This window comes from Taudactylus pleione, unplaced genomic scaffold, assembly GCF_031769625.1.
Source record: "Taudactylus pleione unplaced genomic scaffold, aTauple2 ptg000592l, whole genome shotgun sequence".
Classification (NCBI taxonomy): domain Eukaryota; kingdom Metazoa; phylum Chordata; class Amphibia; order Anura; family Myobatrachidae; genus Taudactylus; species Taudactylus pleione.
Genome location: NW_028284994.1, coordinates 3,967,172 through 3,987,808, shown reverse-complemented (window position 1 = coordinate 3,987,808; position 20,637 = coordinate 3,967,172). Strand labels below are relative to the sequence as shown.

The 20,637-nt window shown below is 40.8% G+C and overlaps 1 protein-coding gene across 1 annotated transcript in view; it reads left to right on the top strand.

Annotated features, from left to right (window-relative positions):
• LOC148481213 (vomeronasal type-2 receptor 26-like) overlaps window positions 1-19,517 on the top strand; it is a 149,591-nt gene extending 130,074 nt beyond the window's left edge. The window contains exon 6 of the mRNA XM_088453821.1: window positions 18,601-19,517. Within this exon, the coding sequence (XP_088309947.1) occupies window positions 18,601-19,517 (917 nt within the window). The remainder of the gene's footprint in view (window positions 1-18,600) is intronic.
• The last annotated feature ends 1,120 nt before the right edge of the window (window positions 19,518-20,637 follow it).

Sequence of the window (20,637 nt, the reverse complement as noted above, 5' to 3'; positions counted from 1 at the left end):
GCTGTTTGTATTGTTTGCAAGCTGCACCTGATATTCACAGTTATTGTCCCTCTCTGCTGTTCAAAATTATTACAAGCTCATCTACCATTCACAGTGACTGTTATCTCTTCTGTTGTCCATTTTTGCAAACTGCATCTGCCATTTACAGTGATTATCCACCTCTGCAATTTAAACATATTCTACTATATATTATCAGCCCTGTTCTGTGGTAGTCCTATAGGAGCTGTCTGCACTTATTTCTTGTTGTGCCTGTATATTTCCTTATAAATACTAGCCACATATTTTGCGATCACTAGAGTATTGTATAAGGCCCTCACTCAGAGCCGCTCGTAAGCGGCCGCTCGTTCATTATGAGCAATGTTTGCTCATCTGCGCGCGCGTATGGATTGTAATATGCATGCGCGAACCAGTCAGTGCGGCCGAAAATCGTTTGTTCGCTAAATAGCGAATGCCTGCTACTTTGAGTGACAGGAGGAGGCATATGTGGGTGGTAACAGGGGAAGGTGTTTGAAAACGGGGAGTGGAATTCAGAACGCAGGCGTGCTTAAATGTCAAAACGGGCATTTTAAGGGAGTGCATAATTAATCAAGCAGCGTCATTGACCACGTCACTTGGTTTTTTTTTACTCAGAACTGCTCGCAAAATAGCGGTCGAAAAAACCAACCACAAGAATAGCGAGCAGTTCATACGCTGTTCGATGTACTCGATTAATCTAATAAATAGCGGACATGACGTATGGTGCGAGCGGCAAGGTGGCGTATTTTTCAAAATTACAACCGCAAGTTTTGCTCGCTCGTTCAGACTTAGAGGCGTGAACAGACCGAACGGATCATTTGAATAGCCACCCCTTGTTTTTGAATGAACGACCGCAAATAGCGAGCGGCTCTGAATGAGGGCCTAAGTTTCTACTGTCCTGAGTTTTAAGACCTGGTGGCATCCAAAGTACTAGTGACTGCAACTTACTCTAAGGGAACAACAAGAAGCTGTTATAGGCAGATGACCTCTGTAGAGTGGCTTTTGTGGTCTCATACAAATACTCTGATGTTTCATAACATTATCACCAGCCCACTAGCTTCAGGATATAGTATTTTGTCAGTATGGAACCTGTTCCACCAGGCCCTGACCAAATTCTGGAGAATCAAATCCAGTATTTAACACAAAGGATAAAAAGACATGACACTTCAATTAACAAATCAAGAAGAAAATTGTAGGATGGCTACTTCCTCTCCATGGACAGTAAGCAAACCCAAAATTAATCTTCTTGACTGTTTTTGCAGTGACCGGAAACAATTTTTCATCTTCAAATTAAGCTGTGAATTATATTTTCAATTAAGGCTTATTTCTTCTGGTTCTCAACAAGTAGTAATTATTATTTTTCTAATACAAATAGTCCCACAAACTTGGGCTTTTGTTTAAAACTCTAATCATTCAGCATTACAATCTGTGGATGCATTTTTTACAGCTTTAGTCATCTTATACTGTATGATGAACCAGACCGAGTTGCATTGGCAGAATCACAGCTTTGCATTCTCAAATAGGGATGCAATTCTGCAGTGGTTTTTTGCACAGAGGGCCTGATTCAGACCCGCTCGCAAGCGCAATACACTCGCAAGCGGGTCAATGGTAGCCCAGTATGCATGCGCACGATGGAGCCGGCTCTGTTGTGCGCATGCGCGAGACCTGGATAGCGATGGGCAAACCATTGCTCCGGGTCTCGTACCAAATGGGGCGTGCTGTCGATGTTGAGTGACAGCATGCTCCCTTTGGTGGGCGGGCCTGGGGCGTGGCTACCCAAACGGAGGCTTTCCCATGTGAACGCCTCTGTTTGGCGGCGGCCCCACTGACATCATGAGTGATATCAGTAGGAGAGATTTCGGCTCTGTTAGAGCCGAAATCTCTCTGGGGCTTACGGCAATGAGACCCTACCACAAGGGTCTTGTAGCAAGCCTGATAGTCATGATGGTCTTGACCATCACGACCATCTTCCTAGCCGCTCGCTATAGCTGTGGGTGGTCACCCACAGCTATGCGAATGGCCAGGAGGCTGCTCTAAAAAACAAGAAGGCCGGCCCTGATTCAGAGCGAGCACTGTGTCAGAGAGTCCGGCTCTGAATTAGGCCAGAGTTCAGATGATGGTCAAATGACTGTGCTAGAAATGATCCAGCTTTATGTGGCCAATTCTGGCTTGAATTCTCTGAGAAAATCAATGATTTCCTAGTCCAGTATCCAGTTCTAAAGTCTCAATTAAAATTGACAGGTGCTCTAGGGATCATAGGATGAAAAAAGAGCTGCCTGGCTTTGTAAATTATTATATATGTTTTAATCGTACCTACAGTAGTCTGTACTGGCTGCCCCAATCACTGCCTTAAGAAAACATGGAGCTGACACTTTCAGTTGGTCCCCACAAGGTATTCAAGTTTTTGAAACTCTAAAGCAAGCCTTTGTTTTAGAAACAATTATTCAACATCCGAACCCAGAGTGGCCTTTTATTATGGAAGTGGATGCCTCTGACATCAGGGTAGGTGCAAATCCTTCTTAGAAGAATCCTGTCAAAAATAAATTGTATATCTGTGCTTTTTTGTCATGGAAATTATTGATTGCAGAAAGTAATTAGAACATTGGTAATTGTGAATTACTTGCAATCAAATGGGCATTTTAGAATTAGAGACATTGGCTGGAGAGAGTAAAACATACTGACACAGGCCCTGATTCAGAGAAGGACGCTCTGAATCTGTGCATTTTTTTTGTGCGGCCTTCGGGCCACTCACATAGCTGTGGGTGACCACCCACAGCTATTGTGAGTGGCCAGGATGATGGTCGCGATGGTCTTGACCATCGGGCTTGCGACGAGACCCTTGTGGTTGGGTCTCGAGGCCGCAAGCCCAAGAGAGCTTCTGGCTCTATTAGAGCAAGAAGCTCTCTCACTGACATCACTGGTGATGTCAGTGGGGCCACCCACAAATGGCAGGTGTTCGCTTGGGAACACCTCTGTTTGTGAAGCCACCCCCCCGCCATGCCTATAAAATGGGCGAGCTGTCGATTATCATCGAGAGCCACCCCTTTTGTAGTGAGCCAAAGAGCAAGAGTTTTTCTCTCTCACTCCAGGGCTTGCACACGTGCAGTGCGGCTGCTGTGCGTGTGCAGGGCACACCATCGACCCTAGCGCTCAAGTGCTTGCAAGCATGTCTGAATCAGGCCCACAGTCATCACAGACCACAAAAATGTATTATACTTAGAGTTGCTCAAGAGACTTAGGGCCTGATTCAGATCCAGATGCTAAGCCGTGATCACTTGCAATCGGCGATTGTTGCCCATCTGCGCATTCATATACATAACCTTGTGCTTGCACGAACCAGTCTCTGTGATTGGTAAGATCATGTGCTTTTAGAATAAAGACTGAGAACTATTTTGAGTGACAGATAGTGCCGTTTATCTGTGGTTACAGGGGAAGGTGCTTGTGAATGGGAGAGTGGTGCTGCAAATGCAGGCATGTCTGGGCATCAAAATGGAATTTTAAAGGTGTGTATAATAAGCATGGAAGTGTCATTGTACAAGTCACTTGGTTGTACTTCAGCCTGCAGTGATTGCAGTGCTAGTGGTGGGGTAGGGTCTACCTCAAGCGCTGCATGTAGCTCCAATGGTTATACATGTTACCGAGTAATCACACACTTCCTGGAGATGACGTGTGCTAAGAAAAAAAGGTGGGCGGCTTTATACTCTGGTGTGTGTTCACTCTACCATCGCTCTCTAAGACATAGAGGGCGTCCTTACACCACACAGTGCGAATGCAGAATTTGCATACCCGGCACCTTTTGGCTGTGAGTGATCTTGGCTTAGCGTCTGAGTCTGAATCAGGCCCTTAATTCAAGATAAGCACTAGGCATTATTCTTTACCCAATTTAATTTAATTTAATTATTACGTACAGACTTGTGTCTAAAAACATCAAGGCCAATGGCTTATCATGCAGTTTTCTTAAATAAAAAATATGTAAGAAATTTCTAAAATACCTTTAATTTCTGAGTCTTTTGTTCACCCCAGAGCATTTGAAAGGTGCAAATGACATCCAGAGCCTCTAGAACTTTGGAATTATTAAACCGTTATGTCTGGTGGCCTTCTATCAGAGATTCAAATCATTTGTGCAGTATAAATGAAATTGGTGCCAGGAACAAAACTGCTTGAGTCGGCCCTATAGGTCCACTCCTGCCTTTGTCTATTCCCAACAAGCCATGATCACACATCTCTATGGATATTATTGTGGTTTTGCTGATTTCCTCGAGTTTTAACACTATCTGGGTGGTGATAGATTGTTTCATCAAGATGGCAAATTTACTCCATTAATCAAGCCAAACATTCTGCATCATTATTCCTCCAACATATTTTCAGGTTACATGGCTTATAATTGGATATTGTGTCAGACAGAGGTACCCAGTTCATTGCTCAGATTGGGAGATAACTTTGCTCCTCGTTAAATAATAATAATATATTTATCCTCTGGATGACCATCACCAGTGCTGGTCCAAGGTTATCAATTAATGAGGTGTAAAAGATTCTAGGTTCAAAAAAGGACCAAGGTCAAGTACAGTGCATTTCCTTGTCCATTGGAAAGGATATGGGCCGGAGGAGAGGTCTTGGGTTTCTGACAAACATCTGCATGCACAATTCTGAAAAAAATATCCTGTGTACTGGTGTCTCCCCTGCTTGTGCCTTTCCTGGTCTGTGTATCTGAAGACCCTTATTTTGATAGAAACCTGAATCTTGTCTCTACAAACTGGGAGCTATTTTATATTTAAAACCTCAGCATTCTTTAGTGAAAAGTTACGATATGCAAGCTGTTATATCCTGCTCCAACTGCTATCAACTCTGCTATCATAGTTATTATCTTCCTCTGCTATTTTTTGCAAGCTGCACCTGCTATTCCAGTGATTGTCTATCTCTGCCATTGAATATTATTGCAAGCTCATCTACCATTCACAGTGATTATCTCTGCTGTTGTACATATTTGCAACCTTAATCTCCCATACACAGTGATTGTCCACCTCTGTTATTGAACCATGTGCTGCTATAAATTATCAGCCCTTAGAACTATTAGTGTTTCCTCCCGCAAATCACTGGAACTTTCTCAAGAGTCTTGAGAAAGTCCCAGTGATTTGCGGGATGAAACGCATTGACGTCACCCTCCAGACTACCTTGGTTCCTGACACTTCTTCGGTATATGCTGGGAAATAGACATTTGTACCAAGCAGCCAGGAAAGAGACCACTAACAGCCACTGCATGCCAGTGTGAGTGCCACCCCTACATCATGCCATGGCCCCTTGTGGGGAAAAGAACAGCAGCCATAACAGACCTTGCCATGGCCACACCATCACACTGATTACTTTACTGCTCATCCCCTTGGGTACAAATAGGATATTGGCCTTTAAAGATTGGGGTAACTTTATTCTTAGGAGATTATATCGGAAATTAACTCTGTGTAACACTGGGATGCAAATGTTAACAAATTGCATATGGCTGTTGACTAAGTAACTGGCATGCCTGCAGAATAAGTGAGGATTCTGAACTGATCAATAATTGATTTATGTTATGCTAAACAGATATCCTACATTACATCTGTGGAACTTTGCATAGCAACTAAGTAACTTTTTTGTGTGGCCTAGAATCCAAGTTGAGTAATAGGAAATAGATATTTTATATCTACTTTGAAGGTATTAGGGTTGAGACATTTTTTTATATGTAATTGTCAAGTGCTGCTCTATATGTGTGTAGTAATTGGTTTTCACATTGTATTGTTTTGTGTGTCTATGTCTTTTATATTAAAACCATATAGGTACATTTCATCAAGCCTCCTGTTTATTAATAGAGAGCAAACAAATTTGTATATTTTATTTGTTGGTCACCAAATAATATTCAATGGGAAGTGCAGAAATCACTATATTTTGAAATATTTGTTTGAGATTATATATCTCCAGGGTCTAAACTAGACCCAAATTACTTACAGCAGTAAATGAACATAGTTTATTACATATATATGTTTCTACAACAGTGCCAGGAATTGCAGTGATTCACAGCTAAATGTTGTTTCAACTGTTATTGGTAGAATACCTCTGTAGCGTGGCTCTGGGGGTCTTATACAAATACTCTGGTGCTTCATAACAAACTCTTGCATTATCACATTAAGTCAGCTACCCCTATGTATTATTAGGGTGACAAAAATATTGGAGGTAATTGCTGCAGGCTATTTATTTTTTATCACAAACATGGTTCCCATAGAATTCTGTTTGCATTGTGACATGTCATATCAAGCTCTAAGAAGCTTAGCTTTTTTTCAAGCTTGCTTTCCGACATCTATAACTAATCCTGAACTTGGAAGAAAAGTGATTACATAAGCAGTCAGTTTAATTTTTAGACATCCTATCAGGGCCCATTTTGATTATCTTCAAAAATTGCCTTGATAATAATTTGGCAATAAAAAAATTAACTTTATGAGAACTATGTAGGGGTTTGCAAATTTGGATTCAATAGATTATATTTAGCAACGAAAGAAAATTTTAATTTGCCAAAATATATGCCAATCCACTAGAGTATTGTGGTTTAAAAGCAAACAAATTTGTAAACAATGTGTTAGATTTTTATTTTCTGGACAATTATAGATAATTTTTTGTTGGTTTTTAGAACACTTATTTAATTGTATGCATGGCTGGTACAGATAAGGAAATAGAGTAGAAAACAGGTGTACCAAACAAGAGTATATTGTGGTGTCAAAGTCTTCCCAAATGCCACCTATCAGCTAAAAGTTCTGCACCTTGCCAATTGACCTACTGTGTTCCTTAAATAAGTACTTCCCATCTGAACCTTAAATAATTGACATTAAACCTTACATAGTACTTTAATAAAAAATAAAGAAACAGACAATGGTGGTAAAACATTTGTCACAATAATTAAAAATAATTTGGATATTTAGATAATCAAATTACGGTGGCATCAAAATAACTCACCCATCAGTTATACTATCCAGTAATCACAAGAAACATTATAATGCCTGAGCTGGACAAGTATTTTTCCCACTCACAAGGTCCCCCCACCAGCATTGTGCCCCTAGCCGCACCTCCATCAAATACCAAGCAACTTCCTTTCTGTCACATCCAAAGTGGAATGTGGTCTTAGATTGGGTGCAGGGAAGTCATTGCAAGCAGTTTCCAGAAATTGGAATGAGGCTGTACAAAGGGAATTCCTATTCATTAATTTATCCTCCTTAGCAGAAGATTCTGAGTTGGGTGGTCTGGAAAAAGGATACAAAAAGCTAATCCCTTCAGGGAATGCAGAACACCACTTGTGGAGCAGCTGAGGTGCAGGAACCCAGTACTGGTGCTGGCAGAGAATGCTGGTGGAGAAGACTCTATAATGTAGCACAAGCAGCAGTTTAGGTCACCAGAACTGAGACAGAACAGACCAACTGGCAGTGACACTTTCAGGTGGAGAGGGAAGCAAAATAATTCTACAATAGTGTACTGCTAACTGGAACACTGGAACCAAATGACATTATGGAGCACAGAGAACTAGCACACAGACTAGCTGTGTAAGATGTTGCACTGGCAACTCTAGAAAACCAAGGAAGCCCTTAAGTACAAAGTGCTTGGGGTGGATTGGCTGTCAGAGCCCACTGTGAATCATGCAGACTGGATTGGCTCATTCCTGTCATGTGAAAAGAGCCAAGATTTTGGTGACCAGCACCCAGCAGCATCAGCACAGACTCCACCACATCTCCACCATGCCAGAGACTTAGCGCTGCCACTCAGGAACCTGCCCACACACCCAGCTAGCTGCCAGCATGCTGCACCCACACCAGATGAACCCCACCAGACCACCCAGACAAGTAAGTTCCAGACCCCCTTGCGGTGCACCTGTGCAGGCTGTGACACATCCTGTGTTACTTGCATCCATTAATGATGCTGCCTCTTCACCACAGCAAGGTAAGCAGTGAGTTAGTATATCTTCCATGACTACCAATCACAAAAAAACAAAAAAATGTTTAGTCTGAAACAGCTCCACACCCTCTCCATGGAGACGTACACTTGCAGTGGCACCCAATTGATTTGTGATGTGAAATCAGAAATAAAATAGGCAATTACAGAGGGGCCCAGCTTCATTGTTGCTCATAGTGCAGCGAGTCTTGCCAAGCATGCCGCGAGATGCCTTCCAGCGATAAGGGATGCACAATAGCATATCCATTCAGTCGCAATTGGGGATGTGCAAGTGTTTCTCCATAGGTATGAAAAGAGACACAGTCCTGCAATCAGGGATGCCCCCAAGCATAGTGTGGTGCATAGCGTGATTCATGGGCGCGATCTGCAACAAACTAACTGGCTGCATCTGTAAATGTGTCCCCTTAACACTATGGCTTCAGTCACATGAAACAGCCTCTACTGGTGTGGCAGGCCCTAATCGACTCAGCCACACCGAGCGTCTTTCTCACCCAAAATGTTCATCTTATTCGCATAAATAAAACAACTAGTTGCAAAAACTCAAATATTGCTAGATTGCAGCGATCAGTTTGATGTGACACATTTTATACATATTTGTGTAAATGAGTCTGAATATATAGAAATGTTACGATGCAGCATCTTCAGCTTCTGTTGTGCTGTCTCTGCGACTTTGTACATGTTTAAAACTAATACCTATGCAATTACAGTTGCAGCCCGATGTTTCTAGTGCAATTAGTGTATATTTACTAAATTGTGGGTTTTTAAAATGGAGTTGTTGCCCATAGCAACCAATAAGATTTGATTTAACATGTATCTAGCACCTTCTATAAGATAATAGCTATAATCTAATTTGTTGTTATGGGTAACATCTCCACTTCTAAAAGCCCAAGCTGTAATAATATACCCCTTAGAGTGGTGTTTTGCTGTATCTGTGATGCAAATAAAATGCTACATTTTAAGAAAAATTTTATTATGCACCTCTCAGGGAGTGTTGTATTATATGATGTTTAGATGTTAATTGTATGAGGACACAGTTGTACAAAATCATTCACCCAATAGCTGCATTACCTAGTGATCACAAGACACATGGAACAGCCAGAGTTGCAAAGGGATATCTATCACTCACAAGAAGTTCCCTCTAGGGTTGTGACACAAACAATTCCTCCATCAGTTGATTTGCAATCACAACCTGCATCACATACTGTATATCTGCTGATTATAATTCCTTTGACACCGGCTAACAATGATAATAGCATACTGTATGACTTAAAAACAAGAAAAAAAACAGACAAACAAGAACATTGCCTAACCACACAACCAAAAGCCATAAATACAACACACAGAACAAAGTGCCCAACTGATTTTTCAATAGTAAAATTAATACCAAAGCTCAAAGCTCTTCAAACTCAACCAGGATCTATGTCCATCAACAAAAGTTCAGTAAGAGGCCAACAGCCACCATACCAACAAAATATGTCAAGCCAAACTGGCCATAGACCATAACCTAAATAGTAGAGAAGTGCGCAGACCCCCATGCTTTGGTTTTGGTTCTAATTCCTCATCGAGTTTTAGTTTGGCAAAATCACCTTCAAGTGTTTTAGTTTGGATTTGGTTTTGGTTCAGTTTTGAATTTCGTTAAGATCTATTAAAAATCAATTAAAACATTGGTAAAAATTACTAAAATTATGTTATTTTGACCTGTTTACTTGCAATCCAAAACCTGGTCAGTTTTTAAATCTGAGTTCTGAACTGATATCTGAGCTGAACTGTGCTTGGTTCAACTTGGAACCCCCAAATTATTCCAAACTGGGACTCGATTTGACTTAGAACCCTTAAGTTTTGGACTGTTAATATTTCAAGAAAACCAACCGCACATCTCTACTAGGTAGTCCACCTCAATGTTTCCACTCAGTTTATTCAAATAATACAGTAAAAAGCCAACATATCCTCAACAACTAGGAATCTGCCTCACCCTGAAAGTACAAAATAGCCATACACCCATGGCCCAAGGCAGTTCTCCCCTACAAAACACCCATAACCAATTAGCACAACCTCATTGATCAGTGACCACACCAAAATGAAAATGAAAAAATACCAGCACAAACCACACAACCAATGTATAGACACAGCAGCAAGAAAGGTAGTGCCCCAAAGAGCCTAGAAACCAAATACCACAAAGAACTCATTCAGTACTCACAAACAAACATAGCAGACAAACAGAAAATTATAGGTTGCATTGGCTTTAGAATCATGATGTAGTTTTGTGTGTGTCACGACTATAGGAAAGTTGGCCTCCTGTGATGGATCAGACTCTGCAGGCTGGGACAGTGGTAGCAGAAGCTGAGGAGGTTTCAGATAGCTTTTCCTCATAGTAAAAAAAGGTTATTCCCAAGTTGATGGTAGATGGTAAAGAATATGGGGTTTTATTGAGAAACAGGGAACTGGTTAACATGATGAACAGAAGCCGAACTAAAAGTCCAGAATGAAAGGATATAACTTTAGCATGTGAGTTCTGAGAATCCGTGGATAGACCGTAACAGCATACTTCGAGTAGGACGACTGGTGCTAGTGTATAAACTCCGTGACAAGCAGGACACTAGTCAGATGACACTGAATTATCCTCACTAGACAAAAACAGGGATCCTGAGTCTGGGTCACCGGGGTTCGCCCAGCAAGATGAGATGGGAATCCTACATCAAAGGTATATAGGTGTATCCAGCTAGACTGTGATGACTTTGGTTTGCCATGAGTGTGGGTATTTTAAGTACACAAAGGTGCTTCAAACTCTGGGTGTAGTACACTGAGATGCATCACAGAGATTTGGATGGAATATGCAGGTGTGCATTTTTAGGTGCTCCAGTTTGGTACCCAGAATAGTGTCTTTGGGTGCTACAGGCTTGTACCCAAAGTAGTGTCTTTTGGTGTTCTGGGTTTGTACCAAAAATAGAGTCTTTCGAGGTTCTGGGATTTTACCCAAAGTAGCATCTTTAGACAAAGGAGTAGAACACAGAGATACTTAGAAAGTCCTAGACTTGAAGGTATCAGGAGCCAAATTCTAGGACTTGAGAAGATGTTGTACAGGCACTGAATGAATGTCCATGAAAAGTTTATATAGGCAGTGCCTGTTGCTGATTGGCAACTGCTTCCAAGCAGACCTGAGAGCTAGATCTAATTGGATGATCCAACATCTCATGGCAGAAGCAAGATGGCTGCGCCCATGAACCGGCATCCTTTCTGATGGTATTGGAGGATGACGCATTACTGCATGAGAAGTATCAGTCAACAGAGGAGCGAGAGTTTAAAAGTGATGAGAGCCACGCTCAGCGCCAGTGAACCAAAAGCCGCAGGTACATAATGTCGCTGGGCATACTTTGCATTGGGACCTGCTGATCACATTCCTGACAGACCACCCCTTTTATGGGTGTACTCCAGATGCCCTTTAGATTTCTGTGGAAATCTCAATTGAAAGTTGCACATCAACCAATGTACATGTACATCTGCAGTCTTGTTCAATGACCTTTCTTCATGGCCATACTACTTCCAATCCTCAAGATATTGTAATCATCCTTGGTATCAATGGGAATCTAAGATCTTCAAAACCTCAAACTATGATCCCCAAGCAGTCTGCACAGGTGGAGTTGTGGGAATCTTGATACGGAAGCGATTTGAGCAGAGAACAAAGTGTTTAGAATTCAGAGGTTAGGAGGTAGATGATACTTACCTGAAGCCTTTCTGATTCCTTACTGTCCCACTTGATTACTGCGATCCGTTGACTAAGGACTATTAACAGTACCTAGAATCTCACAGAATTTGTCTGGGGGTCGAGCTTTCAGTTTTGTTGCTCCAACCTTTTGGAACTCACTTCCCCACAAAATTTGAGAGGGCTCCACTCTAGAATCCTTCAAAAATAGACTCAAGACTCACCTATTCATCCAAGCATTTCACTTATGTCCCTTGTTTAAGCTTATTTTGTATTTTGTACTGTAAATGTAAAGCACTTTGAGTCCTTTAGGAGAAAAGTGCAATATAAATAAAATTATTATTATAAAATTATTATTATAAAATTATTATTACATGCCAGATGATTAATTATTTGATTCATCTGGATTGGCCCAAAGAACTGAGGAGTGAATTTCATGGTAGGCACCTTGAGTCTCAAATTATTTATAGAAAGCCACTCACAGTCACAAGGGGAGAACTTTGGCACAGCAGAGCACTTTCTGTCCACAAAGACTTTGTAGTTATGTGATGCCTTCTTAAGGGACAGCTGAACTTGTCTCCAAATGTGCGCTAAATGTTGTAGAGCAGAATTGGCAGCAGGAACTTCCACGGTGGGTGAAGCCTGGAATTCAGGGATGTGTGGATGTAACCCATAGTTGGCAAAGAAGGAACTAACCCCAGTAGATGAATGATAATGGAAATTGTGGGTGAACTCCGTCCATGGTATCCAGTCTGTCTAGTCATCTTGAGAAGAGGATAAATATATTCTGAGAAAAGATTCAAGGTCTTAATTTTCCCTCTCAGTTTGACCATTCAATTGCGGGTGGTAGGCAGAGAAAAACTGTAACTTAATATGTATAGTGAAACACAGAGCTCTCCAGAACTGGTCAGAAATTGAACTCATGATCTGACACTATCTCCTGAGGCAGTCCTTGTAAACAAAAGATTTCTTTAATGAATAGTAATGCCAATGTGGCAGCAGTAGGAAGATGTGGGACAAAGTGGGCCATTTTAGTGAAATGGTCCACTATCTTCCAGATGACAGAAAATCCTTTGGACTCTGGTAGGTCAGTAATAAAGTCCATCAAATAAGTGACCTAGGTTTGACTGGAATCAACAGGGGATGGAGTAACCCTGCAGGAGATTGTCGTGAAATTTTATGCTGAACACATTTAGAACAGGATCATATAAATTCTTGTACTTCAATTTTCATGGAGGGCCACCAATACTTTTGTAGCAGAAAATAATATGTTTTATGTACTCCTGAATGTCTGGAGAGAGTCATGAGCCCAGGTTAGCAATTTGATCTATAATTCTAGAGCAACAAATGTGTTTCCTTGAGGAGGAGTAGGAGAAACATCAGTGGTTGCAAAGGCCAAGGGATTGACAATAATATACAACTGCATGGAGGTTTGCTCATTTTCTTCCAACATAGACCAGGAAAGGGCATCGGTTTTGACATTTAAAGACCCTGGGTGATATTTCAAAACAAAGTAAAAATGTGAGAAAAAGAACACCCAGTGGGCCTAGCGAGGATTCAAGCTGTGGGCCAATTTCAGGTTCAAGAGATTTTTGTGATTAATATAAATGGTGATTGTATGTTTTGCTCCTTCTAAAAATATCTTTATTCTTCTACAGCTAATTTAATGGCCCACAGTTCCTTGTTTCCGATGGAATAGTTCTTCTTGGCTGGGGAGAGTCTATGGGAAAAGTACCCACAGGACACGAGCTTCCCATCTGGAGATGTCTGAGACAATACTGCTCCCACTCCATTGATGCATCCACCTCCAGAACAAAGGGTTTTTCAAGGTCAGGCTGTAAAATAATTGGTGCAGAGGAAAAAGCTTGCTTAAGAGTCTGAAAAGATAGGAAAGCTTCCAGAGACCAATCAGCTGGGTGATGGGTGCCACAATGGTGGAGAAAGACTTAATGAACTTCCTGTAATAGTTCTCAAAGCCCAGGATTCTCTGAATAGCCTTCAACAAGGCGGGTAAAACCAAATATTGGAAGCCTTGAGTTTCTCGGGATCCATCCTCAACTCTGAACCTGAGATCACATATCCATAAAATGCTATGGTGGGAACCTAGAAAACACATTTTGACAATTTTCCAAAGAGGTGATTGACACACAAATGGAGCAAAACATTTTGACATGTAGTTGATGGGTATTGAGATAATTTGAAAAAAATAGAATGTCATCCAAGTAGACAATGATGAAATGATATAAAACATCCCGGAAGATCTCATTGACAAACTCTTGAAATACTGCTGGACCATTACAGAGATTGAAGGGCATCACTAGATATTTGTAATGCTCATCCCGGGAGTTGAACAGTTTTTCAATCATCACCTTCTCAAATTCTTATTAAATTATAGGCTCCTCTGAGATCTAGTTTAGAAAAGATGCAGGCATCTTTAACCTGGTCAAAGAGCTCGGTGATGAAGGGCAAGGGGTATTTATTCTTGATGGTGATGTCGTTTAGACCCCTATAGTCGATGTATGGTTGGAATCCTCCATCTTCTTTCTTGACAAATAAAAAACAGCAGCGGCAGGAGACAAGGAAAGTCAGATAAATCCCTTCTGCAAGTTTACATGGATATATGTAGACATGGATTGGGACTCTGGAATCAACAAAGGATTTGCACAACCCCGGGGAGGCATTTTTCCAGGCATCAGGTTGATGGGACAATCCCAAGGCCAAGGAGGTGGCAGTTTATTGGCCGCTTGCTCCAAAAATATGTCAGCAAGGTCCAGGTACTGATGAGGAATAGCAACAGAAGGATGAACCTTTTGGTCCGCAACTCTGAGCAGTAGACCAATCGATATGCAGATTGTGCCAACTTAACCATGGAAGTCCAAGGACTACTTCATGGGTAGTAGCTGGGATGACCATAAACTCCATTTGTTCCATGTGTTAGACTATGATTTTCTCAGTCACCATCGACAGCACGCCCCCTTTGGTGCGAGACCCCGAGCGACGTATTTCTCGTCGCTCGCCGGGTCTCGTGCATGTGCACGACAGAGCTCCCTCCATCGTGTGCATGCGCATTCGCCCACCATCGACCCGCTTTGGTTGTATGGGTGATAATCCCGTTATCAATCCATGTCCTGTTGACAGCGCTGACAGTAATAGGGCAAGACAGGAGACATACTGGAACAGCTAACTGCTGTACTACGGATGAGTAAATGAAGTTTCCAGCAGCACCAGAATCAATCAGGGTGGAGAAGTCTAAAAATTGAGATTTGATGTCTTAGATAAAGAAAGGAATGGAACAATCTTGATTTGGGAAGTATGCCACAAGAACCCCTAGTCTGACTCCCTCCTCACAGAGGTTCACCTGTTTCCTGGTATCAATGGGCATTTATTCAGAAAGTGTTCCGATGAAGCACAGTAGTGGCATAGATAATGTCACCATCTACCCTTTCTCTCCTCTTCCATTAGTTTGGCATGATTCACTTGCATCAGCTCTTTGTTACCAGAAGTAGAAGTGCGAGGCTGAGGTAGTGGACAACTCCTAAGATGGGTACCTTGGCTGTTTTCAATACCTCGTTCACATATTTGTAGATCTATTTTGACACTAAGAGATATCAAATCTTTCATATTGTCCGGTAGATCCCATGTGACCAATTCATCCTTGAGACGATCTGAGAGACCAATCCTGTAGGCAGCTTTCAAAGCTTTGTTATTCCACAGTACCTCAGCTGCTACTGCTTGGAACTGCACCACATATTGCCCAACAGGGCAAGACCCTTGTTTTATTTGAAGAATGTCGAAAGAGGCTGCAACTGACCTGCCTGGCTCATCGAATATTCTCTTGAAGGAGTGAATTAATTCTAGGTAGTTCAAAACCAGCAGATTGTTCCTCTCCCATAGTGGGGTTACCCAATCCAATGCTGTGTCAGTCAAGAAATAAATAATATATGCTACTTTTTCTCAAGGAGAAGGAAAGTTTTGTGGGAGGAGTTCAAAGTGCACTTCACACTGGTAAAGAAACCCACAGCAATCCTTGTGGTTACCATCAAAGCAATTTGGAGTCGGGAGGTGTAACTGAGATTTAGCGACTCTCATAGCACCTGCTGGGGTGACTCATGAAATGGCTGCCATGGAGGGTGGACAGACTTGAATCTGATCCAAATAAACTGAAAGTTCCTGTAAGCATTGGAGTACTCATGTTTGTGTATTCTCCTGTGTCTCCAGTTGAGCTGCAAGGTTATGCAGGGCTTGTGCCCCAGAAGCCTGATCATGTTGAGGATTCATTATGGCTATACAAACTGTCACAACTCTAGGAAAGTTGGCATCCTGTGATGAATCAGACTCTGTGGGCTGGGACAGTGGTAGCAGAAACTGAGGAGGTTTCAGATAGCTTTTCCTCATAGAAGAAATAAGGTTATACCCAAGTTGATGGTAATGAATACAGGGTTTTATTGAGAAACAGGGAACTGGTTAGTATGATGAAAAGAAGCAGAACTAATAGTCCAGAATGAAAGGAAATAACTTTAGCATGTGAGTTCTGAGAATCCATGAATAGAAGGTAACAGCATACTTGAAGTAGGACAACTGGTGCTGGTGTATAAAGTCCATGACAAGCAGGACACAAGTCAGATGACACTGAATTATTCTCACCAGACATATACAGGAATCCTTAGTCCAGGTCACCGGGGTTCACACAGCAAAATGAGATGGGAATCCTAAGTCAAAGGTAGATAGGTGTATCCATCTAGACTGTGATTACTTTGGCTTGTGATGAGTGTGGGTCTTTTAAGTACACAAAGGTGTGTTGAACTCTGGGTGTAGTACTCTGAGATGCGTCTCGGAGATATGGATGGAATACGCAGGTGTGCGTCTTTAGGTGCCTCAGGTACCCAAAGTAGCATATTTCTTTGTTCTGGGTTTCTACCCAAAGTAGCATCTATAGACAAAGGCGTAGAACACAGAGATACTTAGATATTCCAAGACTGGAAGGTATCAGCAGCCAAATACTAGGACTTGAGAAGACATTGTACAGGCACTGAATGAACGTCCATGAAGAGTTTATATAGGCAGTGCCTGTCACTGATTGGTGACTGCTTCCCAGCAGACCTGAGAGCTAGATCTAATTGGATGATCCAACATTACATGGCAGAAGCAAGATGGCTATGCCCATGAACCAGCATCCTCACTGATGGTATGACACATTACTGCACGAGAAGTATCAGTCAGCAAAGGAGCGAGAATTTGAAAGTGATGAGAGCTACGCTCGGCACCAGTGAACCAAATGCCGAAAATATGTAATTCCGCTGGGCAGACTTTGCATCGGGAACTGGTGATTAAATTCCTGACAGTGCGGTTGCTGACTTGCACCAGACTAAATGATAGTGGACCAGTTGATTTGCAGATAGGAAAAATTATCTCAACCAAATAGCTCCTAAAATTTTAAATGAAAAAAGGCGTGGTATTGGCACTTTCCTAAGATTTTGTCACTTGATCAATTTTATGAAGGGTTAATTGGTGTCTCTAAATGGGCCAATAGAAAATAAATATATCATAGTATATACTGCATTATGTGTAAAAGGGTTAAGTGCTATGGCTTTGCACTAACTTTACATACAGTCATAGTTGTAAATGATGTATAACTGAATTAGCTTTCTTTAATAGTCCCAAAGAAAAGATATAATGGAAATCCACACTATAGATGAGTCTTGCTTTTCTAACTCTTATTGTCTGTAGGACAATCATTAACCTTTTGAAAGTCCTACATTACCAGGGTCCAAGGTACCTGAAGTTGGTTCTGATTCCATCTACCCCACTCACATCTTTGATTTGTAGATTAAGAATGATTAGAAGTAACTAGAATCTCCCTAATTAATTTGAGGGTCGACTTGTGCACTCCAACTCTATGCAACATGCTTCCTCACAGTTTGAGAGACGTCTAATCAAGAATTCTTCATACACAGACTCAAGACTTACCTGCTTACTCATGCATTTCCTTATTGTCCCTTTAGTTCCTCAAATATAAAACCCAAAAGCTTAGTTCTATTTGTATTTATTTTGAATCACATATTTTTTTTAAATGCAAATGCCAAGCACTTTGAATCCTTTTGGGTTAAAAGTGCTACATTGTTATTATTATTATTATTATTATTATTATTATTTAATAATAATAATAATAATAATAATAATAATAATAATAATAATATATAAATTAAAGCATTGTAGCCATTTAAGGTACGCATTTTCATGGAATACATGGTAACACAATGGGCACTGTCAATTTGGTTTTGAAAGAACATTTATTACTATTGGCCCAAAAATAATTAGTAATGTGTGTAGTGTCCTATTGTGTCAGAATAAAAGCAGGATATATACTATACAGGTCTGTCCTTATACACCTAGCCTCAATATACATGTGAGACACCTGATGCCAGGGTGTGACACACAACAATAACAGCCACAACATGCCTGCTTTTTTGCTTCTACTCCCTGTTACCTCCCCAAACAGTGCCTGTCTGTCAATCACACTGCGGGTAAAAAGATGCTGCAATCAATTACAATAATGTAATTTAACACATGCACAGTGCGACTCAGATGCATTGCGCAGATTGATGATAATTGTACAACTGTGAAAACATCAGCATAGTGTACTTCTCCAAATCAGGCCCGATAAATATACTGAGGTAGATGGAATGAAATAAAAGGTATAAATAACTATTTCATAAAAAGGGAATTTATATTCAATTTATAAAATCAGAACATATCTCTTATGGATAGTTTGTTAACAAAGCACTTACCATTTTCCTCTAGTTGTACATGTTCACTATCCAAGTTAGGGAGCAAGGAAGAGAAAGTAAGATAAAGTGAGATATAGGGACAATGAGAATAACTTCACTGTACAATAAATAATTTGTCACATTTTTCCACAGATAATGAAAGTTGTGTGAAATGCGCTGGTAATGAATGGCCTAATGACACAAAGAACAAATGCATTGCCAAGGCTCAGGAGTTTCTATCATATGAAGTGGATCCTATAACCTCAGTGTTCTCTGTCACAGCTCTATTATTTTCTGTGATAATTGTCTTCATAATTGGACTATTTTATTCATATCAGAACAAACCAATTGTCAGAGCTAATAATAGGAACCTCAGCTTTATTCTGCTCATCTCTCTTATGTTGAGTTTACTCTGTGTATTTATTTTCCTTGGTCGCCCAGTGGATATAACCTGCATGCTGCGCCAAATCTGCTTTGGAATCATATTTACTATTGTGGTGTCCTCAGTTCTGGCCAAGACTATCACAGTTTGCATTGCTTTTAAGGCCACAAGACCTGGAAGCTACTGGAGAAAATGGCTGGGAGTAAAATTACCAAATGCTTTAGTGCTGATCTGCTCATCTGTCCAGGTCCTGAATGGTGTTATCTGGTTGTCAGTTTCTCCTCCATTTCAGGAGTGTAACATGGACACATATCCTGGGACTATCATCATCCAATGTAATGAGGGTTCGGTGTTGGCCTTTTATTTCATGTTGGGATACATGGGGTTACTGGCAGCTGTGAGCTTTGTTCTGGCTTTCATGGTGAGGACATTACCTGACATCTATAATGAGGCCAAATACATCACATTCAGCATGCTGGTGTTCTGCAGTGTGTGGGTCTCTGCCATCCCAGCCTATCTGAGCAGTAATGGGAAACATATGGTCATTGTAGAGGTGTTTGCTATATTATCCTCATGCATTGGGATACTAAGCTGTATATTTTTCCCTAAATGCTATAATATCCTGATGAGACCTGCAAAGGACAGAAAAGAACTTTTTTTGCTTGGGAAAAAAAACAATTTCTTATAATATGACCTGATATCCTTTAAAAGTTTATTAATTAAACATTTTATTTTAATAATTACAGTATGTACTTATATAGAAAATATGTAGAAGTCACTATGTTTGCATCACTCTTCCAATGGATTCTGTTAACTTAAATACTTGTTTGTGGTTTCTATGCAAGTACAGTATATTGTTATACATTTAATATCTGCTATTTCTTAATGTTTTCCTGACTGATAATAATGATGAATAATGCACCTGAATATTACACTCACATATGACTTAGGAATGTAAATGTTATGACAGATACAGTATATCTTCACTGAGTAAATGAATAAATTAATAAACTGACAATAAATGCAATATAATTCCTTCAAAATATTCAAAAAGGACACAAATAACACACATTAAAATTGAACATTTTCCTAGAGATGAGTGATTGGCTTTTCACCAAAAATTAACAAATCTAAACTTAGGGGTTCGGAGTGAATCTGAGTCCCAGCTCAGTTCTTCGTGCCAAGTTTGGATCACTCATGTTTTGAATTTGACATAGAATTCCCTACCTCATGATCAAGTGTGATTTCACATAGGAGAGTGGAGGGAGAGTGTGTGGCTTGGGGCTGTGTACTAAAACACCATTTTGGGATTCAATCAGGGGATAAAGAGTTGTTGTTGAGACTGAGTAGGTAGATGTGTGGGTGTGAGAAAAGTCACTACAGGCATCATTGTTAGTGTATGTGTGTTTGTCACACACTGCACAGTCATACAATGCAAACAAACAGGCTATGCTGTGTTGTGTTTTTGATTGTTAAAGTGAACTTGCACTTTTTTGTTACTAGTGTATGAGGGCAGATAGAGGACCTCATTCAGAGTCTCTCTCTAGCGCTGTGCGCTCGCAAGTGGCCCGATGGTTTGGTCATGCTTCGTTCTGTGCATGCGCAAACTATTCTGTGTGATCGCATGCCGATCGCTCGCTCAGCAAAGACATCCCAGTGAAATGAGTGACAGGAGAGGTCGTTTGTGGGTGGTAATAATGACAGGACACTAATAACGGGGGAGTGGAGGTGCGAATGCAGGCATGCCTGAGTGTTTCAATGCCATTTTAGAGGCATGCATAATTAACATGCAGCGTCAAAGTAAATGT